The sequence below is a fragment of the Empidonax traillii genome, unplaced genomic scaffold (genome assembly GCF_003031625.1).
Source record: "Empidonax traillii isolate 1590-97213 ecotype Southwest subspecies unplaced genomic scaffold, ASM303162v1 scaffold543:size1229247, whole genome shotgun sequence".
Taxonomy (NCBI): domain Eukaryota; kingdom Metazoa; phylum Chordata; class Aves; order Passeriformes; family Tyrannidae; genus Empidonax; species Empidonax traillii.
In genome coordinates this window covers 650,902-669,748 of record NW_020955736.1, presented here as the reverse complement: position 1 = coordinate 669,748, position 18,847 = coordinate 650,902, and the positions used below count along the sequence as shown (strand labels likewise).

The window sequence follows — 18,847 nt, the reverse complement described above, 5'->3', positions numbered from 1 at the left end:
AAAGAGTACATAAATTTCAGTTACCGTAGCAGAGCAAATTGTTGTATGTAATTAGTCATGTACAACATAAGGCGTAACTTGAAAAACAATTCGTGTTTATTCTTCCTCTGCTTAATCAATATTTTAAATATTTGTGGAAAACATACACCAGCTTAGCAAATCATCACCTCCAAAGCGAGAGAAAGAGAACAGACAACACAAATCCTGCAACCTACAGCAAATCATCTGCATATGACAGGCTGCTGTTGAGGGAACTACATTTTTTTGGCCTGTGAAGGAAAGAAGAATATAACACTTTACTTCTGTGTTGTTCCTCTTTATTCCTTTTAACTGTGCATTCCTCAGCCATACTGACTTATTTTTCATTTACCCTAAGAATTTTCTCCCCACTTATTTTTAACGCTATTTAGTTGCACTGATACACAAAGACAGCGGGGGCTATTTTTTTCCTCTGCAATCCTTGCCTGACTTTCCAGAGAGGTTAACAGATGTTTTAACATGACTGTCTTCCCTCCCACATCATAACTGTGGCTAACCACAGTAGGACAAACTCCGGTAGCAACAACACACGAGTCTTAAATGCTATGGGAGTACTGTGAGCACAGGAGGCCAGGATCACATCTCCGTTATGCTATTTAAAGACTTAAAACTACACAGCTATCCCTCAGCTCAACTAGAGAAAATCTTATCAAAACTGAAGACTGGTGTTTTTGTAAAATTTGTCATAGGTTTAACCTTGAGAATAACAAATCATTAGGGGTGTGTGTGTGTGTGGGGGGGGGGGGGTTAGAAATCAATTTATGTTCCAAGCAAAGGGTTTTTAAAATTAAGGTTGAGAAAAAAAATCAGATCTTGCCTGGTGTTGCACAGATTCTGTTGATGTATCAATCTTTTCAGGCATTTAAAAATAATATAGAGATGATAAAAGTAAATGTTCTATAACCAAAAAATCTCCTGGTAATAAAATTTCAAATTACAGCCCATGACAACACTTCTAAATTGAAGCTGTGATACAGGAGCTTTGATGGAGAAAATTGTACAAGTAACTCGCAAAGTAATTCAGAAAAGCAACAAAGAATGAAGGTGCTGCTGAGATGAACAGAAAAAACAGCTGGAATGGTGTGCAGCATCCTTAAAAATGAATTTTAGACTGTTTGTTGCCAGTATCTTAAGCGGTGCTGTAGTCTTATAAGAATTTCTTGGAGAGCTCCCTTTGAGCAATAAATAATCTCACTGCAGAAAACCCCACCATGCACAGACAGACCCAAACCTGAGCTCAATCATCATACATGACCAGGCTCAGTGCCTGACAAATTGATCTGAACACCAAGTTTAATGGCAGGATTTGCACTTTCCTATTGACTACTTCAGGCATTCAAGGGGCTGAGGAAGTATCTCCAGCAAAGGACTCATCCCTTCAAACGTGATGACTCTTGGTGCTGGTCTGTGGCCCAACTCTTTGGATGCAGCACCAGGGCAGAAAAAAACAGAACAGAAGAGCTAAAACCTTGCTCATAGTGGCACAGAATGAGTAGAAAAAAAACCAAGAATCCCTACCTATAAGTACCTAACTTTCCCTATCAATATACTGGGTGTGTGGCATTAAATTATTTCTTACAAGTTGATGAGGTCTAAATAGCTTTTCTGATGTTTTCTGGCAGTCTCCAATGAAATAGGTTATAGCAGTGCAAAGTCTCCTCGTCATTTTGTTCAGCAAAAAAATAAAGTTCAGGAAGAGACAGATTTTCTGTTTAAATAACTCAAACTAAACATCCGTAACCACTTAAATGTGGCAGATCCACTAAGTGTGATTTGTACCAAAGCATCTGTGGTAAGAAGGTTACAGGTATGCTTTGAGAATAAATTTCAAAGGTCTGCAAAGTATAATTAGTCTTAAAGTTCTCCTACACATTAATAATTAGTAATAAAAACCTTCTAAAGTCCTCCACAGAAGTAAAAAACTCTTCCAGAAGCATAAAAACATGGACCAAATCCAACCCCTCTCATGGCTGGTCTTATATCCAAGCTTCCTGCTGAAGATGGTTTCCCCTCCCTCCAACAATTAATTTGATCAATTTTTTTCTCTCCTTTCCAATGCTTTTTCCGTTCATATCACATACCTCGGGGTGAAGTCTTTAATCTTACATACATTTACATAATTTTAAAGACCAAATGGTTCAGCCAGATTAGGTAGCCTAGTGGTCCTTAAAGCAATTAATCTATAAATTCCCCAACCAATCCCATCACCAACACAGTAAGTTTTACAATGTCAGAGAGAAAAGAAGTTTTTTCCTCTGTTTTGAATTTGTAACTTTAGGATTCAGTTAATCAGGAGCTGAAGGACAGGAATATGACCAATGTCTGCCAATACAGGTATCCAGAAGACAGGTCTTGTCAGACTTAATTTCAATCTTTGACAAAACTATGACTCTTTGATAACACATAATTGAGGATGATGCCATGTATATGTATTTTTAATAACTATTGACTTAGCACTTTGGCAAAAAAGTCTGGAGCAATTATTATCTGCAAAGACATGGAAACAAAAGGAGCAGTACTATTGCCATGCAAGGGAATGGTGAGTGATGCTGAAAGGATGCATATGGTTTTGGTACCTATATGATTTTAGCAGCCATATTTTCAAAGGCAAATGAAGAACAGAGATGATGCAAAAGATAAACAGTTATTTGGAGGCTACCAGGACTCGTCAACAGCAGGAAGCTTGAGGAACCAAGAACCAAAGGTTTGAAGACAGACTGGATGACTTACAAAAGAAATGAAACAAACTTTTAACTGGGAGGATAACTAATTGGTAGGAACACAAAATGAGGGGAGATGGATGGTTGGCCCCTATGGTTTGATATCTTCAAACCAGGTCTGGAAGATGTGTAAAGTCAAAACTGGCAACTGGATAGCACAGAGAGTTTTTTCTGTCCTCAGCATGGAGGAACATTACTGGCTCTACCCATATCCTTGGACAACGAGATAAGGAGAACCAGGTTCTCAATCAGTTCATTCACTGTGTCATCTGTTGTGTGGGGCACACCCTTGCCACTGAGTTTGATGACACCTGCCATAATACTGGGGAAGGTTCAGCCCTGCAGAAGGGCAGCTAAGCAATCAAACATCCGCAAAAAAGGGGCAAGAAATTCAGCTTTAAGATGGCACCTTTCCCCCATGAGCTGGTAGCCCATAAACATGCTCACAAAATGGTTGCAGAGAGTAGGCTGTGAACTCTCCATAGCTCATGGAAACTTAGCACATGCCTGGTTTATTTTTAAAATATTTTTATATTTTTAAGTTTTATATTTTTATTTTTTAAAGAAACCAAGCAGCCACATTATTCATCTGACTTGTGAGTTCCTCATTATATGGATATAATTTTTTATGCCTGACAATTAGCTGGACTCTACCAGAGAAAGGCCCTGGCTGGTTACACTGCTGACCCCAAGTGTAAATCTGCTGTGTGTGAAGGACAGAGACACAATCAGGGAGGGTGAACAGGAGTGTGTAGGAGCTCTTGATTTTTTTTCTGATACCATTTCACATCATTAGCCAGAAGCCTGCTAGGCACCACACCCTTACATCTCTGTTCGTCCTATTTACCGCACTTTTTCCATGTTTTTTCCCCTCTTTAAAACATGCAGTTTTGAATTTTTAGAGCTGTTTACCTGATTCGCAGCAGCAGAAGCTGGGGCAAAAACTCTATGCATTTTTACACATTTATTTTATGGGAGATTACACAGCTGATTAACAGTTCTCAGAACAAAAAATGTCCCATGCTACCTCCATTCTTGTCTATTTATTGCTTTTGATCTACTCATATCAAAACATCCTTACTAAGGAAAGTCATCAGAAAATTGTCTAATAAGGTAATTTAGAAGACAGTTCACATTGAGCATATGATCAAAAGGCATTTAACTTGCTGTTCCTGCCTCCTCTCCCCTAATAAACACATGGTTTACTAGCACTGATAAGCTTCAAAATGCTTTTGAACATCTGGGAAAAGGGCTGATCAGCTCCAGACAATCATTGGACTCTAAGTAGACCCAGGAACAAAGGTCGCGATAAATGAAACCCCTGCTTTGGCTCCAAAATAGCCTCAATCATCTCCAGACAAAGCATGATTGAAATGCATCTATCTGTGGATAGCATCTGGAGAACTTTAAATATGTTTTGATCAGAATCTGAGTGGCTTCTTTCAAATGAAAATAATTTTAAGATGCCATGGAAAATTTTTACAACCAATCACACTTCGGCCTAACATTTCCTTCTGCAGCATTGACCTTGTTTTTCTACAGCGTGAAAAAAATCAATATAATAATGGTACTGCAGTAAAATTTCAGCTTGCTCTTGGCTTACTTTAAATAACTTTATTGTCTCCTTTCCTTCTGTCTACATCTGCTGTATTTGGCACTTGCAGTTATTAAAATGAAACCAAGTTGAAAGAAAATGTTAAATATTATAAAAAGAAACCCAGCAGTGCTTCTGGCTCACTTTATCAATGCTGTGGTCACCTTTACCATTTGCCAGGGTTTTTTGTTCCCCAGCTGTTCTACCTGAATCTATACGCAGAAAGAAACCCCAACTTGTATTTTGCAGGTTTAAAAGAGCTAAATGTTGTTGCTCTTTTCTTTTTTTTTTTTTTTTTTGAAAGGAAAAGTCACCCTCTTTCCTCCAATAATATATTGGAACAAAAACGCCCAATGGTTTACTAGTGATTTCATTTCTTTGGTGCTTAACATTTTCTTACTCCTCAGTGTGCCTTTTCTGCCCAAATGAACGAGCCTGGTTATAGCAGTCCCACTGTTTCACTCCCACCTGCACTAAGAACGAGGCTTTGAGAACCCTGTAGGAAACTATCGACTAAAGAGAAGAAAAAAACACCATTCAGGCAAATTATGCCCTTTAGTCACTTTCCATTCCCTCTGGATGAGAACCATATCCATTTGTTGTCAACCACAGCTCTGCCTTAGTCAACAGACAAGAAGAACATTCCCAAAAGCAAAAGTGGGAACCATGTGTTCCAGGTAAAGCCACAGAAAGCCCAAATGTAGGCAGTGCTGAAAGGAAAGAAGCATTTGCTCTGCCTGGGCCTCTCAGAAAGAAGTATGAGGCAGTCTTGGAGCAAGAAAGACCTACTCTAGTGTGTGCATAACACAGAAGAGAATAAAAAAGACACACACTGCCCACAGAAATTTATTTTCCTACTCTTGGCTATACCACAAACACAGGTTCTACAGAGGGACAGGTGAAGCAGCTCCATCTCTAACAGCTCCTTTAGCAGATCAGCCCCACAAAAAAAGAAAAACAAAACTGAATTCTTACTTTGGTAGTTGAAGCTGGCGAGGAGTTGGCCACCAGGCTGGTGATGACGTCGCTGTTGCCGGTGGTGCAGGCGGCGGTGGCCGGGGTGGGGAGCCGGGAGGGGACGATGGGCAGGGGCAGCAGCCCCGGGCGGGTGTTGCTGTTGGTGCTGGCAGCGCTGCTGCAGTTGGTGCTGCTGACGTGGTTGCCATTGGAGCTCCAATCCCGGCGATCCCACCCGGCACGGTAATCTCTTTCGAACCGGCTGTGGTGCCGTGACATCTCGGTGGAGGACAGCTTCGTCTCAAAGGGAACTCGAGAGCTTGCCTGAAAGGTAAAAGCCAAAGAGGAGTTAGGAATGAGGTCCCAGCACAGCACCTGTACTCAATAACCGCCAAGGCAAGACCCTGCCATGCCTCCTCTGCTTTAGGAGAGCACTGTTTCTTCTGCTTTTCCCAGCTAAACATCAGAAGGAAGAGAGCAATATTGTAGTAAATGTTAATCTAGAATGCAAATGAAAGAGTTTGGACAAGTACAAGGACACAGTGGGAGAGCCCAGTCCAACAAAACTGAGGAAACACCATCTGCCCGAACTATACAGCAGAGTGACAAGCAACAGCATGCAAATCATGAAAAGTCAAGATAGAAGGAAGTCATCATTCAATGTTTTGATAACAGGAAGACATTTCCAACAGTTCCCTCTTGCAGTTTTCTAGTAGCCTTCAGTTCATTTCTGTAGCTCTTTCCTGCACCTGACACAAATATTAATCCTATTATTAAATCTTATTATTAAACATGACCCTTAACCCTAAAGATCATAGGGAGAAAAAAATCTACTTGCTAAATCTATCCATTACTTCTCTATTTTAAAAGCCAAATACTGCTTTATGCAGCCCTCTCCCCTCCTTTTTGTCTGACCTCCTCACTGGAAGCTCCTACAGGAAGGTTTCACTCCGTGGTGCCTGAGCTCCCCATGGAGACGATGCTTTCCAGGGCAGGCCAATATGTTCTGTCTCCTCCCGTGCTTCTGGCTAGACTTAAAACACTTAATACATGTTAAATGATCAAATGGCCAAGTTGTTCTGTGTGATCATCCTGTCCTTATCATTGCTCACCCCCTCAGTCTTTGTTATCCATAGATTTTATCTGCCAAGAGCAAGACGCCTGAACACAACGCTGGAAGTCAAGACTTCCAACATCTAATCCTTGTTCTGATAATTGTATGTTACATAGCCTAAAGAAGTTACTTAAGGCTTCCTGCCAAGGTCTCCTAACCTGCAGAATGGTGGCAATAATGCTGTTTTTCCAGCAGAGTTCTGAGTAAGTGAAAGTTTATAGCACTTGCAATTGAAGAAGAGCATGAGTAAATGCTAAACATATTTATTTCCATAAATAAATAATGAGTATCTAGGTCATTGCAGCACCTGATTTATTTTATTTGCATCACACAATCCACTAAGTTCTTTGTAATAATAATATCAGGTCAGTGGAAGCAATGTTGTTTCACAAATTCTTAGATACAAAAATGGATGTTAGAAACATCTGCTGGATGCAGGGAGCTGGAACCAAACTCACCCAGAAACTTAGACATAAGAAACTTCTTAAGAGAGATAAAACTTAGAAGTGGTACATGTGCCTAAAAAGAATGTTTGTTATTCACCTCGTAGAAATTTTAAGCAAAGTCAACAAAACCAATCATTACGCCTAAATGATGAAACGTTTAACTGGTTCACCAGAGGTACTAGCTTGAGATGAAGAATATAATATAAATGTGTATGACCCAAAAGAAGCTCCAAATTCCCTTCCACAATCATTATTTTCAACTAAAGGTAGAACCAAATCTCCTAAAAAGCTGCATTTGCGATTCCGTTGCCACTCTGAAGGAACAAGCACCTCCAGCAAGAGCTTATACTGAGGACCACATCAGTGTTGTCAGTGTTGACCACAAAATTAACATTTCTCTTGACCCAACAGAGCCAGCTATTTTTTCCTCTGGTAGGATGTCATGTAAGGTTTGAGTTGATAATTTGAGGGCTGATGATTCACTGATATTTACTTAGATTCTTCTCTCTTGTATTTTTGTGGCCATCTGATACTTTCAGTCAGTAAGCTCATTTTGAATTTTCCAGAGGACCACGTGGGAATGACAGCTCAGTTGTACAATGACCACAGTAAAAACCAGAGACACCAGTGAAAGGTGCTGTAGTGAAAACAGAAACTTTTATTTTAGTTAGAGGTGAAGAAAACAAGTGTTTCCTTTAGTGACAACCATCTCAGAATAAAATCATTACCTAAACACAGTGTCTTTAAAGGTTAGAATTCCAGAGGTATAACCCCACTTTCGTTTGTTTTATAAACATTTTGCCAAGTCAGGCAAAAAGGGAGTCTGTAAACTGCACGCTGCAATTTCAAAATACCTTTTATTATTCCTTGCCTTTGAAAAAGTCTCTTTTTTTATCTCCCCAGCCTCCACCCCCGTATGAAGGTATCTTTCCTGACTGTTTGGATGGTGGCTGTCAACTGAATGCCCTTCTCCTCCCGAGCTCGAGGATCTCCATTAGCTGTATTAGTGTACTCCTTGACAAGGCAACCAGAGAGAACCAAATCACATCTCCCCCACCCACCCACACACTTGAGTACATCTGACATTTAATTCAGCGGAGAGCAGCGGCACACATGCACATAAGTCAATAGCGAGCAGTTTTTGCCACACGATCCAAGACACCATGCCCCCAGCAATTCTACTATCAGATGAGACTGACAGGCAATTACGTCAATAACAAGCAGGAAAAAAGCCTGTGACTAAGCCACGCATTAAGAAGTTTACTTAAAACCTACCGCCCTCTTCATGAGTGAATTTACTTCTCAGTCCAGCAACTGTATTTCATGTTTTTCCAATAAAAAAAATAAAAGCCAGGGCTCGATGTCACACTTTTTTTTTTTTTTTTTTTTTCCCCCAATACACTGAATTAAATATACACTACTTGTTTCAACATGTCATTTTTGGCTGGGTACAAAGACACTTGACAGCAACAAGATGTGCAGAAAAACCGGAGGGGATAACTATCTAATACATGAGTACTCAACTGCTAGTACTTGCTATTTAAAATTAGAAAGAATAGAAAATGTTCTCATAAATAGCTGCTGGGTGAGGTAAGAAATGGTTTGTGAACAGGCTAGCTAATTTTTAAATATATTTTTAGATCCAGAGTTTATGCTTTGTCTAGACTCTTTTCATCAAGGATCATAACCATAATAATAATGCTTTAAACATATTCTGTACTCATAAGAAAAACTTCTCCAGCAGTGTGTCTCAAGTCAAGCATAATCACTGCATTCCTCTGCACAGAACTTGACACAGGGCAGCATAAACCATCTTGAGAAACAGCAGAGATGGAGGCCTGTGGAAACCTACACAAACAGCAACAAGGGCAGCAGTCACTGCAGTCAGAGATCACAGAATTTTTGAGGTTTCAAAAGACCTCTAAGATCATCGACTCCAACTGTCACTCAAACCCCATCATTACCACTTCCAAAATATCTGATTTTAGACTAAAATTTTACAGTCATATATTCTTCAGATTTTTTTTTTCCCCTAGTAATAAACCTCCTTTCTAAACTCCTCCTAAAAAAATCTAAACTCCCCCTAAAAAAAGCAAAACCCTTTCTGTTGCGGAGACAGTGAGAAGTAGGAAGATCAATACCTACTACTTACAAATACCAATATCAACAGCTACAATTAATTAATATGTTTTTACCTTTTTAAGGGAAGTTTTCCCCAACATTCATGTGCAAGTATTTTAGCTAGCTTTAGGTCCCTTTAAATAGCACTAAGGAAAAGAAAGAAGGTTTTTATGTTGCTTTTTAGATTTGGGGAGCTCCCAGTGCTGTCTGCACTGAAGTTACCACCCCTGCTAAGCCTTGGATGATTATAGATCTATCAACCTCAGTTTTGGGGTTGATTTTTCAGCCAGCATGAAGCCCCACACTGCCCTGTCTAAGAGCCAGTACTAGCGTAGATAAGCTTAGAACTGTCTCAGATATGTTTACCCTGCACCAGAGCCATAAAACCATGATGTAGAGATGCAGACATAGCCAGCAACAGAAAGAATGTGTGATTTGTGCATCTCAGAACAGTATTCCATAAGGAGGCCTAGCGTATGAAAATCCCTCTGTACACCCAATTCAGCTGCCATACTATCTTGTGAGGGTGGTAAAGTCAGTGAGACAGGCCTTCACTCACTCTCTACTCAAGACGTCATCACTGGAGTAGCCGAGTGTCTTTAATCTCGACTAGAAAGGAAACGTGTTCCTGTTTGTCACATAGAATCAAAGGATTTTATTGTGCAGCCAAAAGGAACAAAACTGCTCTCAGAGGGGAAAAAACCCCACCCTACTAAAGAGAGAGAGAAACCCATAGTAGTTACTGGTTGAACTGATAAATTCAAAGCAAAAAGGAGATCAAACTGGTATTAAGGGAGAGCTGTGGAAAGGGCTATAAGCCAAAGAAGAGAGATTGAGCAACCAGAGGTAAACACAAATCTGAAACAAGATTTAGTGATATGGCAAGGCAAACAGAGTGCCTATCTCAGTTCCAAAGACTGCATCTCTGTGCATCTGTTGCAAAAATCATGTCAAAACACCGACAGCTTACTTGGTTTTAGACAAGGGTTATGCAGGACCCAGGCATGAAGATCATACATGCACCCAAGCCTTTCCTCCATCATTTACTTTTACAGAAGAATGGGATTGGGAGGGTAGATCAGGGAAGGGTAACAGAACGATGAAACAATACCAAACACCTTCTGAGGAATGGGACAGGATTTCTCTCAGCTGTCCAAGGCCAAAACATGCAATGCAGCAGGTGAGAGAGACCATAAAAAGAAATTACTTTAAATCTATCTCTCTCAAGGGTAAGTAAAATGTGAGCATTCCCTTGAGCTAGACAACATAACTTTTTCTACAACCAGGAGTTTAAGAAATGTCTCATACTAACAGCTTGCTCAACAATAAAGTCCGAGAAGGTTTTTCTGTAAAACACGGGCGTCTTCAGGACTCAAACGTAGGGCACCTACATAGATCACAACATCCAGCCTCCAAATTTACCCTGAACACTTTGACCATTTGGAAATCCTCCTACCTTCTTAGCATAAAAACACCTTCCTCCAGGTACCCATTTTCCTCCACATCTCTTATGCAAGCTCATTTGTTCCTTGTTTCCACGGCTTCCACACACATGCACAGAGGCAAGGAAAAGACCAGCGGCATGTGAGATAGCAGCATGTTATCCTCAGGCCTCTTACCAGGTTCAAACAGATCACTGCTGCAGATTTATTAAACTGAACTAGTTAACATTTCATTTTATGCTCGATACATTTAAACACAGCCTTTCTTCCCCCAAGCCCAAAACACTCACTGTTCTGAAGAAAAAATGTTTCCTATTCACATTCCTCTAAATGACAGTCCAGCTCCAGCCTTGAAGCAGCTTCTTCTCTGCTCTCCACGCTTATCTAGTCAAAGTCTCCTTAAAGTGTCTGTCCCCACAGATATAAATATAAGGAAAAACAGGCTTTCGGCCAGTCTGAAGCTAGAGAATCAGATTTCTTAGACTATTAGTCAACTTCATTAAGTGACTTCAAAAGTAAAGGTCAAGCTTTTAATTTAAATTTTTCCCGGCTAAGCATTTGTTTCTAAATTTACCTTTTAAATAATAACATTAGAGAAACATGATAGGCAAGAGAGGTTGCGAGACAGAACGGAAGCACATAAGCGGTCATTAGGGAAATGGCACAAAAGAAGAGAGAAGGAGCCTGAAACTTTAAAATAAGCAGCTAAATAATCGTGCGTGTTTTCAGACTGGATAAATGGAAGCACAGGTAAAATAGCCCATTAGAGAGCTTCAAAAGCAGTTAAGTGCATGTAATGCCTAAGTATTTTATGAGATACACACACACACAAAAAAAAAAAAAAAAAAAAGATGAGGAAGAAGAGAGATTTGCTGTGATCAGATCTAGCATGAAGAACTGTAACTGATAAAGAGGAAGATGTCTAAGTACCTAAGCTTGAGTGATTTCAGATATTTGCTGCAGGGAAAATGTTACGGCATGCAGTTTTATCACAGCACACCGACACAACAACCTCTCCTGAGGCACAGGTCTGAACATATAATTTATGCATATGGCACCAAAATCACATTGAAATATATCAGTATTACAATCATCATCATTACAATAAATTTTGTATATAACTCAATCATCAGGTCGTACAGGTACACATCTTTAAGAAACTCAAAATAAAACAAGGTACCAGCAGACGTGGCAGCTTCAGGCTCTACTCTTCACTTCAGCAGTGTGCCAAACAAAACGCTTTATTCGAGCTTAACATTATTTATAACCTACAAAGACTTTCTTAGACACATATGGAATCACTGTTACAAGCCTACATGGATCTGACTAATCCATTTTCGCAATTTTTACTTAACTTTTTTTTCTCTTTGGGTGACTTCAGTGAAAGAACTCTTTGTTAGACAAAGGCAGACGGAATCCAATCAAGAGATTCTGTAAAGCTGAACTACAAGCAGCTGTGTAGAAAGATAAGATCCAGAAATATTTGAGAGGCAAGGAAACAACTTTATTATCAAGCAAGGTCTACTTTTGTAAACCCCTGATTTAGTCTTGTAAACAGTTGTAAAGCTCTTGTAAAATCCAAGACAAGGCAGAGAGACTTGAGCTGCTTTGCAAAAATCAGATCGTGAAAAAAAAAAAAAAAAAAGGAAAAAGGAGCCCAAATCTTAACCCTGTAAGTGATAAAGGAGCAGTAGATTTAAGAGATTATACAGGATTTAATTTCTCCAAATATATGCTGGAGGAGGTGATGCTTTGGGACATATTAAAAAAAATCAGAGCATCAAACAACGGTGTCTTCTTAGCAGAAAGTTCACTATGGAAGAAGCACAAACGAGACTTCTGCTTTACTGTCTTGAAATATTGCAGAAAAGTGTGTACACTTATTATTTCTGAGTACTTCAGATGCATATGAAATTATTCCCTTTAGATAAGTAAACAGATAAACTAGATTATCCAACTAAAAAAACCCAGCCACGATGGGAGTGAAACAATACCCCTACAATCTGGTTTCTTTCTTTCAAAGTTGAGAGAATATGACCTTACCAAATAAGAGGTTACCAAAAAATCTGTGTTTTATTACTAAGCTTCTAGGAAATTTATCTTCAATACGATCATTTCCTATATGCAGTAATTTGCTTTCAGGTGCTAATTTTTTTACAACCTGAGTGGAGTAGATAACACATCCTGCAACCCATGGACCATGAGCACTGGCAGGGTGAGAAAAGTTCACAAGGGTTCAGAGGCATCTGTGGTCCTGCAGCTCACACTCTTGGAACAGGAGATGAATAAGAGTCCCATCTCGAGCCCTGCTTCTTGCCAAATCTGGACATACACAAAGTCATGAAGTTTACATATGATTTCCTTCTGGGGATGCTCCTGACCATCCAGCTTTCTTGTACTATTCTGAAAGGCCTCCACCCACATCCTCAGATGCACTTATCGTCAACTATAAATTGACAAAAACATTTCTGAGCACAATTCAACCTTCACCACCCCTCCAGTCCCCAAAATCTCGATGCCATTTGCTCCTGATTCCTGGTCTTTCCAAGGTCCTTCTGCAGCAAAACAACTGAAATTCTACGCAGCAGTTGTCTAAATGAAAATCCACCAGAACTTTACACAAAGGCATAATAACCTCCTCAGATGTCTCCGCAGGGTCCAGGGTAGCTGGCAGTGTCTGGAACCCAGCCTTGTTAAAAATGGAGAGAGAGAGAAAAACACAACGTCCCTCTGTAACACTCCTGCTTGCAAAACACTGCCCAAAACATTGACTTCCCTAATTAAATTATCTCATTAGCATGAAAAGCAAACGAAGGAAAACCAAATGCCAAGAGCTGCCGTGTTAAAGGCCAGCTCGTGGAGGGTTTTGTGTGGGAGGACTCCCAGAGCCGGTGGCCAAACACCTCGACTGCCGGCACAGGGTCTGGCTGGACGTCAGCTGGTGGCCAAGGTCCAAGGGCTCCTGCCCGGGAGAGGTGAGGAGGGAAGGCAGGGACACCAAGGGATTTCTTCTGCGGAAATGGGCCGTCTTCTCAAAACACATCAAGTGGTTGCCAGGACCTGACATACCTAATCTCGCCTAAGACTTCATAGTTAATAAAGCAGAAACACAGAATAAGCTACTGTCAGTGCTGCCAAATGTGACAAAGTAAACCTCACAAAAATTTAATTAGCAAGATTTTGGCTCTTTTGGGGACGGTTTCTTGGGTAGGGGTGGGAGGCAGAGGAGAAAGGGATTGGGTCTTCAATCATATCTTGGACAAGACAGGAGAAATTTCCTTATATTTCCTGCTGTTCTCAACTGTCCAGGCCCTGAGGAAGACTGATCATCAGTCAAAACTACTATAGGAGAAAGTTCTCTGTCAAGGTAAGGGTTAAACACAGCATATTTTACAGCATGAGCTCTCTGGGTCATCTGTAGTGCTACAAAATGCTATAATTAAGAAACCATAGTTCAAATTTATCTCTTAGAGGATATTTTTAGGTCATCCCACCTCTGCCATTTTCCACATTTACAAAGCTTTAGCCAGCACCTGAAGAAATAGTAAATTTTCTCTTCCAGGACTGATGCCCTCTGACCACAGAGAATTTTTCTGACACAAGATTTGTCGAAAGGAGACAGGTATCACTCCCCCAAATCAAGAGCACATGTACACTTACAGCATTAAACAGTCTCTATGCATATGGTGTATTAAAAGAGCTTATTATATGCAAAGTGCCTCAGAAAAAAAAAACCAACAAACCAAAACATTAAATCATAGACTCAGAGTCATTTAGGTTGCAAAAGACCTTTAATATCAAGTCCAACCATTAACCTAGCACTGCCAAGCCCACCCACTAAACCATGTCCTTAAGTGCCACGTCTTTTAAATTTATTGAACATGAGATTAGCACAGCCCATAGCAACAGGTATCCAAGAATCTTCAAGATTTTATCATGATTTGCTGCACACTGAGGTAGGGAAGTGCAGTTATCCCAATCCTGCAGTAAGGAAGTTAATTCCCAGAGATTATGCAAGATCCCTACCCTAAGGAGAGTAACTACAGTTTTTTCCAGCTTCTGGTGTCCTGAATGCAGGACTGTCACTACCTTCCACTCACAAAGCCTCTCAAGCAGCCTTGCTCTTTGTTTAAGCAGCCACATACATTCTTTTTGTGCCTTTAGAGGCTGAAAAGTACTTGGAAAGGAGAGTTCCTCTGCATATTTCCATCTTTTTGCTTCATGGCATTGGTAGCATTCATACCAGTCCATCAGAACTTGGTCCCCCTTTCCCTGGCTGGAAATAGTGGACATGTAGCTCACCCACAGACACCTGGAACTTTCAAATAGAAATGTTTTCATCCCGGTGCATGTCACTGGAATTGGCCAGAGCCCACATTATCTGTCCATCTGCAGTCACAGCTCATCACCTCTCATGGCCTAACCATGTTTCATAAAATGGATTGACTTTATTTTCAGTTGGTACAATAAAGTAAGTATCACTTACATCCACTTGCTATTTTTGTTTTGTTTTGAAAGGCGATGCTCCAAGAACCATTAGGACAGGTCCTAATGAATTAATACCACAGCCAGTATCAAAGGCTCCTCTGCCTCTTAAAAGTTATTCCTGTTATCACTTCTTCCACCACCCTTTTTTTGCTTCTCACTTAGAATTGCCACCAGTGACTCATGTTTTATCCTTTAAACTGTTGGATGAAGGCTGTTTGCTGAATGTAGTAAATCAGCAGCCTACCTTTCCTAGGCCAGAGGTCTGCAGCTTTTAATTAGCTGCTTTAGAAACAATATGATCAAATAAGAAACAGCTCATGAACCACTCAACATACCTTTCTCAAGATATGTTAGGTGATGTAGAACCTTTAAATATTACAGACAGAAATCAAATCATGTTTGGCAAGCACCTACTTAAATATGCATTTAAGAATACCAAGAATCTCGTCAAGAATATAACTTGAAAACTACTAGATTTGCAAGCACTGGCCAAAATGTTTGCACTTTATTCTGAATAGCAATCATTCATTTGCATTCCACTAAAGCTGTCAAAAACTTTATATGCAGTCTTGTAGTGAGATTGTTACATACATGCCAAATGCCTGTATAGCAAACATCTGGCCTCGCTTCTGTTCCAGGATTTGCCAAAGTGTAAGTCCATCCGTTGTTTTTTCTTTTAACGTTTTTTGTTTTGTTTTGTTTTGTTTTCTCTCTGCTATGCCTCAGGTCGTTTTTCTTAAAATGAAATCATTAAAACAGGCAGAAAGAGTGGAGAAAGGAGGAGTAAGAAGATCTGTAGCATCTGAGTAATCTTCCAGTGGGACTAATTTTACTAAGTATTTGTGCTACTGTTACCAGTCAATCACCACAAGTATTATTGAGAAGCTAAAAAAAAAATATTAAAAATGAAACCGCATTTAGGAAAGAATATTGGCATAGAAAGAAGGAAAAACACATATGCTGCCCTATAAACTAGAAGCTCCGTTTGCTCAAATGTCCTCAATATCAATATAAAATGTATTAACATAAAAAAACAACTTGCTGTTCCCTTATTTTGCATTCATTTTACATCCGTTCTTCTCCGAGGCAACAGATCAGAATGGTGCATTGCTTTCCCCTCAGGCCAAGTGTAATAAACAGGCAGGTGTAATATAAGGCTGCAGTGTCTCAGCTCTCCTCCCCAACAATTGATCTTCCAGCCCTACGGTGTAATTCCGTCTTGGTAGTCCCTTCACATGCCTCATTCCTGATCGGTCAATTATTTCAAATCAAGCAGAATTAAAGTGTTATTTTTGTGAGGGGGGATGATATTCACCAGTGACCAACGTGAAACTAATAAACTAATTTCCCTTTACTGCCTTGGGCAAAACAGAAAAATCCAGGTCTAGGAAGAAAGACAGCAGCTGTTTCGTCAGTCTGTTGCCCAAATGTGTTTGCCATTTACTACCTTCAAATTGAATTTTTGCTTACAGGACAATTTTGGAAACAGAAGACAACAAAAAAAAACCCCACAAAAAAAGGCAGTGGTGAGGGTATATGACTCTGCAATACAGAGCTGTGCAGTGCAAGCTTCCCGAGAAGAGAGGATGGCACTCTCCTGTTCCCTGAAACAGAGCGTATTCCTCCTGCCAGTAGCAAATTTATCCAGTAGATGTCAACACCAGCAAAAAATACGTGTAAAGCCAACCTTAACAGCAACAGTAGTCACTTCAATTTACAGCAGCGCATCAGGGGATAGTTTAATATTTGGAATATATGGAAGCATCACATTTTTTTTTGTTACTGTCCCATCCCTGCATCTTCCTGAACGGATCTGGCCTAGCCCGTCTGTCAATAAACATATGTAGAGCAAAATAATTTGGTTTTCACTTTTAGAATAATTTTGTCTGGTCTGCTGAAAAATTGCTGATGAGCATGTGATTACTTTTGGATTGGATCAGAGCAAATTTTTCTGAGAAGGAGTGAGGAGGAGTGGGGGGAAAATACACTGCAGTGCAAAGCAACTATTACAAGCAAAATCTTCGTAGTTACTAAATATAATCTGAAGAGCTCTGTTCCCTTCCTACCTTCACTATGTGGTTAAGCAATGCAATGATTTAATGGATTTTGCTCTTTCCTCAAGAAGCTTCGCAGCCTACAACATTGACCCGAGATTCCCACGCTGACCCCAGGTCAACAGATACTTGTTGTTCCTGTGAGGTTTCTTCCTCGTTTTGCAATACACCAAGGACAGTCTGTTGTAAGGCTTTTAGTGTTATTATCGCTCAAAAGACTGAATTTGCTGACAAGTTTTCACCATGCAAAAACACAAGGCCATTGCTGTTGACACTTTTAAATCTACTATTAAGATCTGACTGTTTGAACAGCTTGTGTGTAGAATCTGAAGTACAGATTTCTGTTTCTTTTTTGTTTATTTTTAGATAAACCTTGTGTTTCTACTCTGCAATGTTTGCATTTGGCTGCTGAGCATGCAGTAACCGCATACATTATATGCATTGCTTAGATACACAGCCTCACAGCCCATCAGGTTTTTGGAATACATGAGAAGAGAAAGGAAATAACAGAACATTTTCCTGATTGATTAATCTTTCTTCACATTGCCATTTCCCCACAAACATGAGAAGGAAAACCAAAAGTATGTTGTGACATCTAATAGCGAGACATTGAAGCAAATTATTTTATTACTGCTACGAAACTAACTAAGGAGTTTGTTTTCAGAGATCTAAAACATGACAAGGAGATATAAATGAATATATTACAGAGACATCACAGTTATTTCTCACGTGTAAACCTAACAGCTTTTACGCGAAGCATACATCCAGTGAAGCTATAACTAATCAGTCTGGCTAGAAATTCAGGCTCTCTGTAAAGGCACAAACAGTGGCCAAAGGCTGAGACTGTGAATTACCATCAACTAAGCAATTCTGAGACATCAACAGAAGCAGGCACTGGAAGATCAGGCACAGGTACTGTGCTCCCAGTAAATAATCCGAACAGATGATGGCACTTGAGAGAACGAAGTCAGAGCTCCAAACACTAGGGAAAAAGAATGGAATGCCAAATCCAGCCCCATGTGACAAGAGGCGCCAGCCTCACACAGCGTTTTGGGAAGCCACGTCCTGCTCCACAGCTCTGGGAGCCAGCACGTACTACCCAAGACAGAGCCATAAATAGTTTGGAGATAAGACGCATATCTTATGAGGCACACCGCAGTTTCACAGCCTGGGATGAGCAATTCTTTTAATTACCGTCAGCATTTTCTCTGAATCCCTGTCTCAAAGAAGCGGTGGAAACTTTTGATTTGCTGTGACACCTTGATTGCCGCACGGATGAGTCACCCCACCATTCCAGTTAGTCTTACGAATTTATAGATTTTTAAGGCCAAAAAGCACAGGAGGCTGTTACAATCGCTCTGCTCTGACTCTGAACAGCACAGCTCTCCCAGCTCGTACAGCAGCCTGCCTGGCACAAAGAGCAACTAGGAATCTCTCATATAAAATTGTAATATATGCCTAAGCTTGCCCATAAGCACCAGAACAGTTCCCTCTCAAAAAAAAGAAAAGAAATAAAATTATTGGTCATTGAACCAATGTACCTGTCAACACTTCTCTTCCTAGCAGCTCCTCTGTGAAACGTTCCTAAGAAAGGGCAGGAACACTCCACAGGCAATGAGAAATGAGGAAAAAAGTCTGAGAAATGGCCCTGCCAACACCAAGGGCAGAGAGGACAAGGACAAGAAGGTGTTCAAGGTACTGGAGTAGGGGTGACCCTGCTGCATATGGAGAGGATTATGATGAAAGCTGATCCCAGAATCATCATAGAATGGTTTGGGGTTGGAAGGAACCTTACAGATCATCTAGTTCCAATCCCCCTGCCATGGGCAGCGGACACTTTCCAATAGACCAGGTTACTCAAAGCCCCATCGT

At 40.3% G+C, this 18,847-nt stretch overlaps 1 protein-coding gene across 4 annotated transcripts in view; it reads right to left on the bottom strand.

Annotated features, from left to right (window-relative positions):
- The window catches only part of KLHL29 (kelch like family member 29), a 391,804-nt gene that overhangs the window by 234,777 nt on the left and 138,180 nt on the right, over positions 1 to 18,847 (bottom strand). For all 4 annotated transcript variants that reach the window (XM_027897467.1, XM_027897468.1, XM_027897464.1 and 1 more), the window contains one exon: positions 5,329 to 5,634. In XM_027897467.1, the coding sequence (XP_027753268.1) occupies positions 5,329 to 5,589 (261 nt within the window). In that variant the 5' untranslated portion in view covers positions 5,590 to 5,634. The remainder of the gene's footprint in view (positions 1 to 5,328; positions 5,635 to 18,847) is intronic.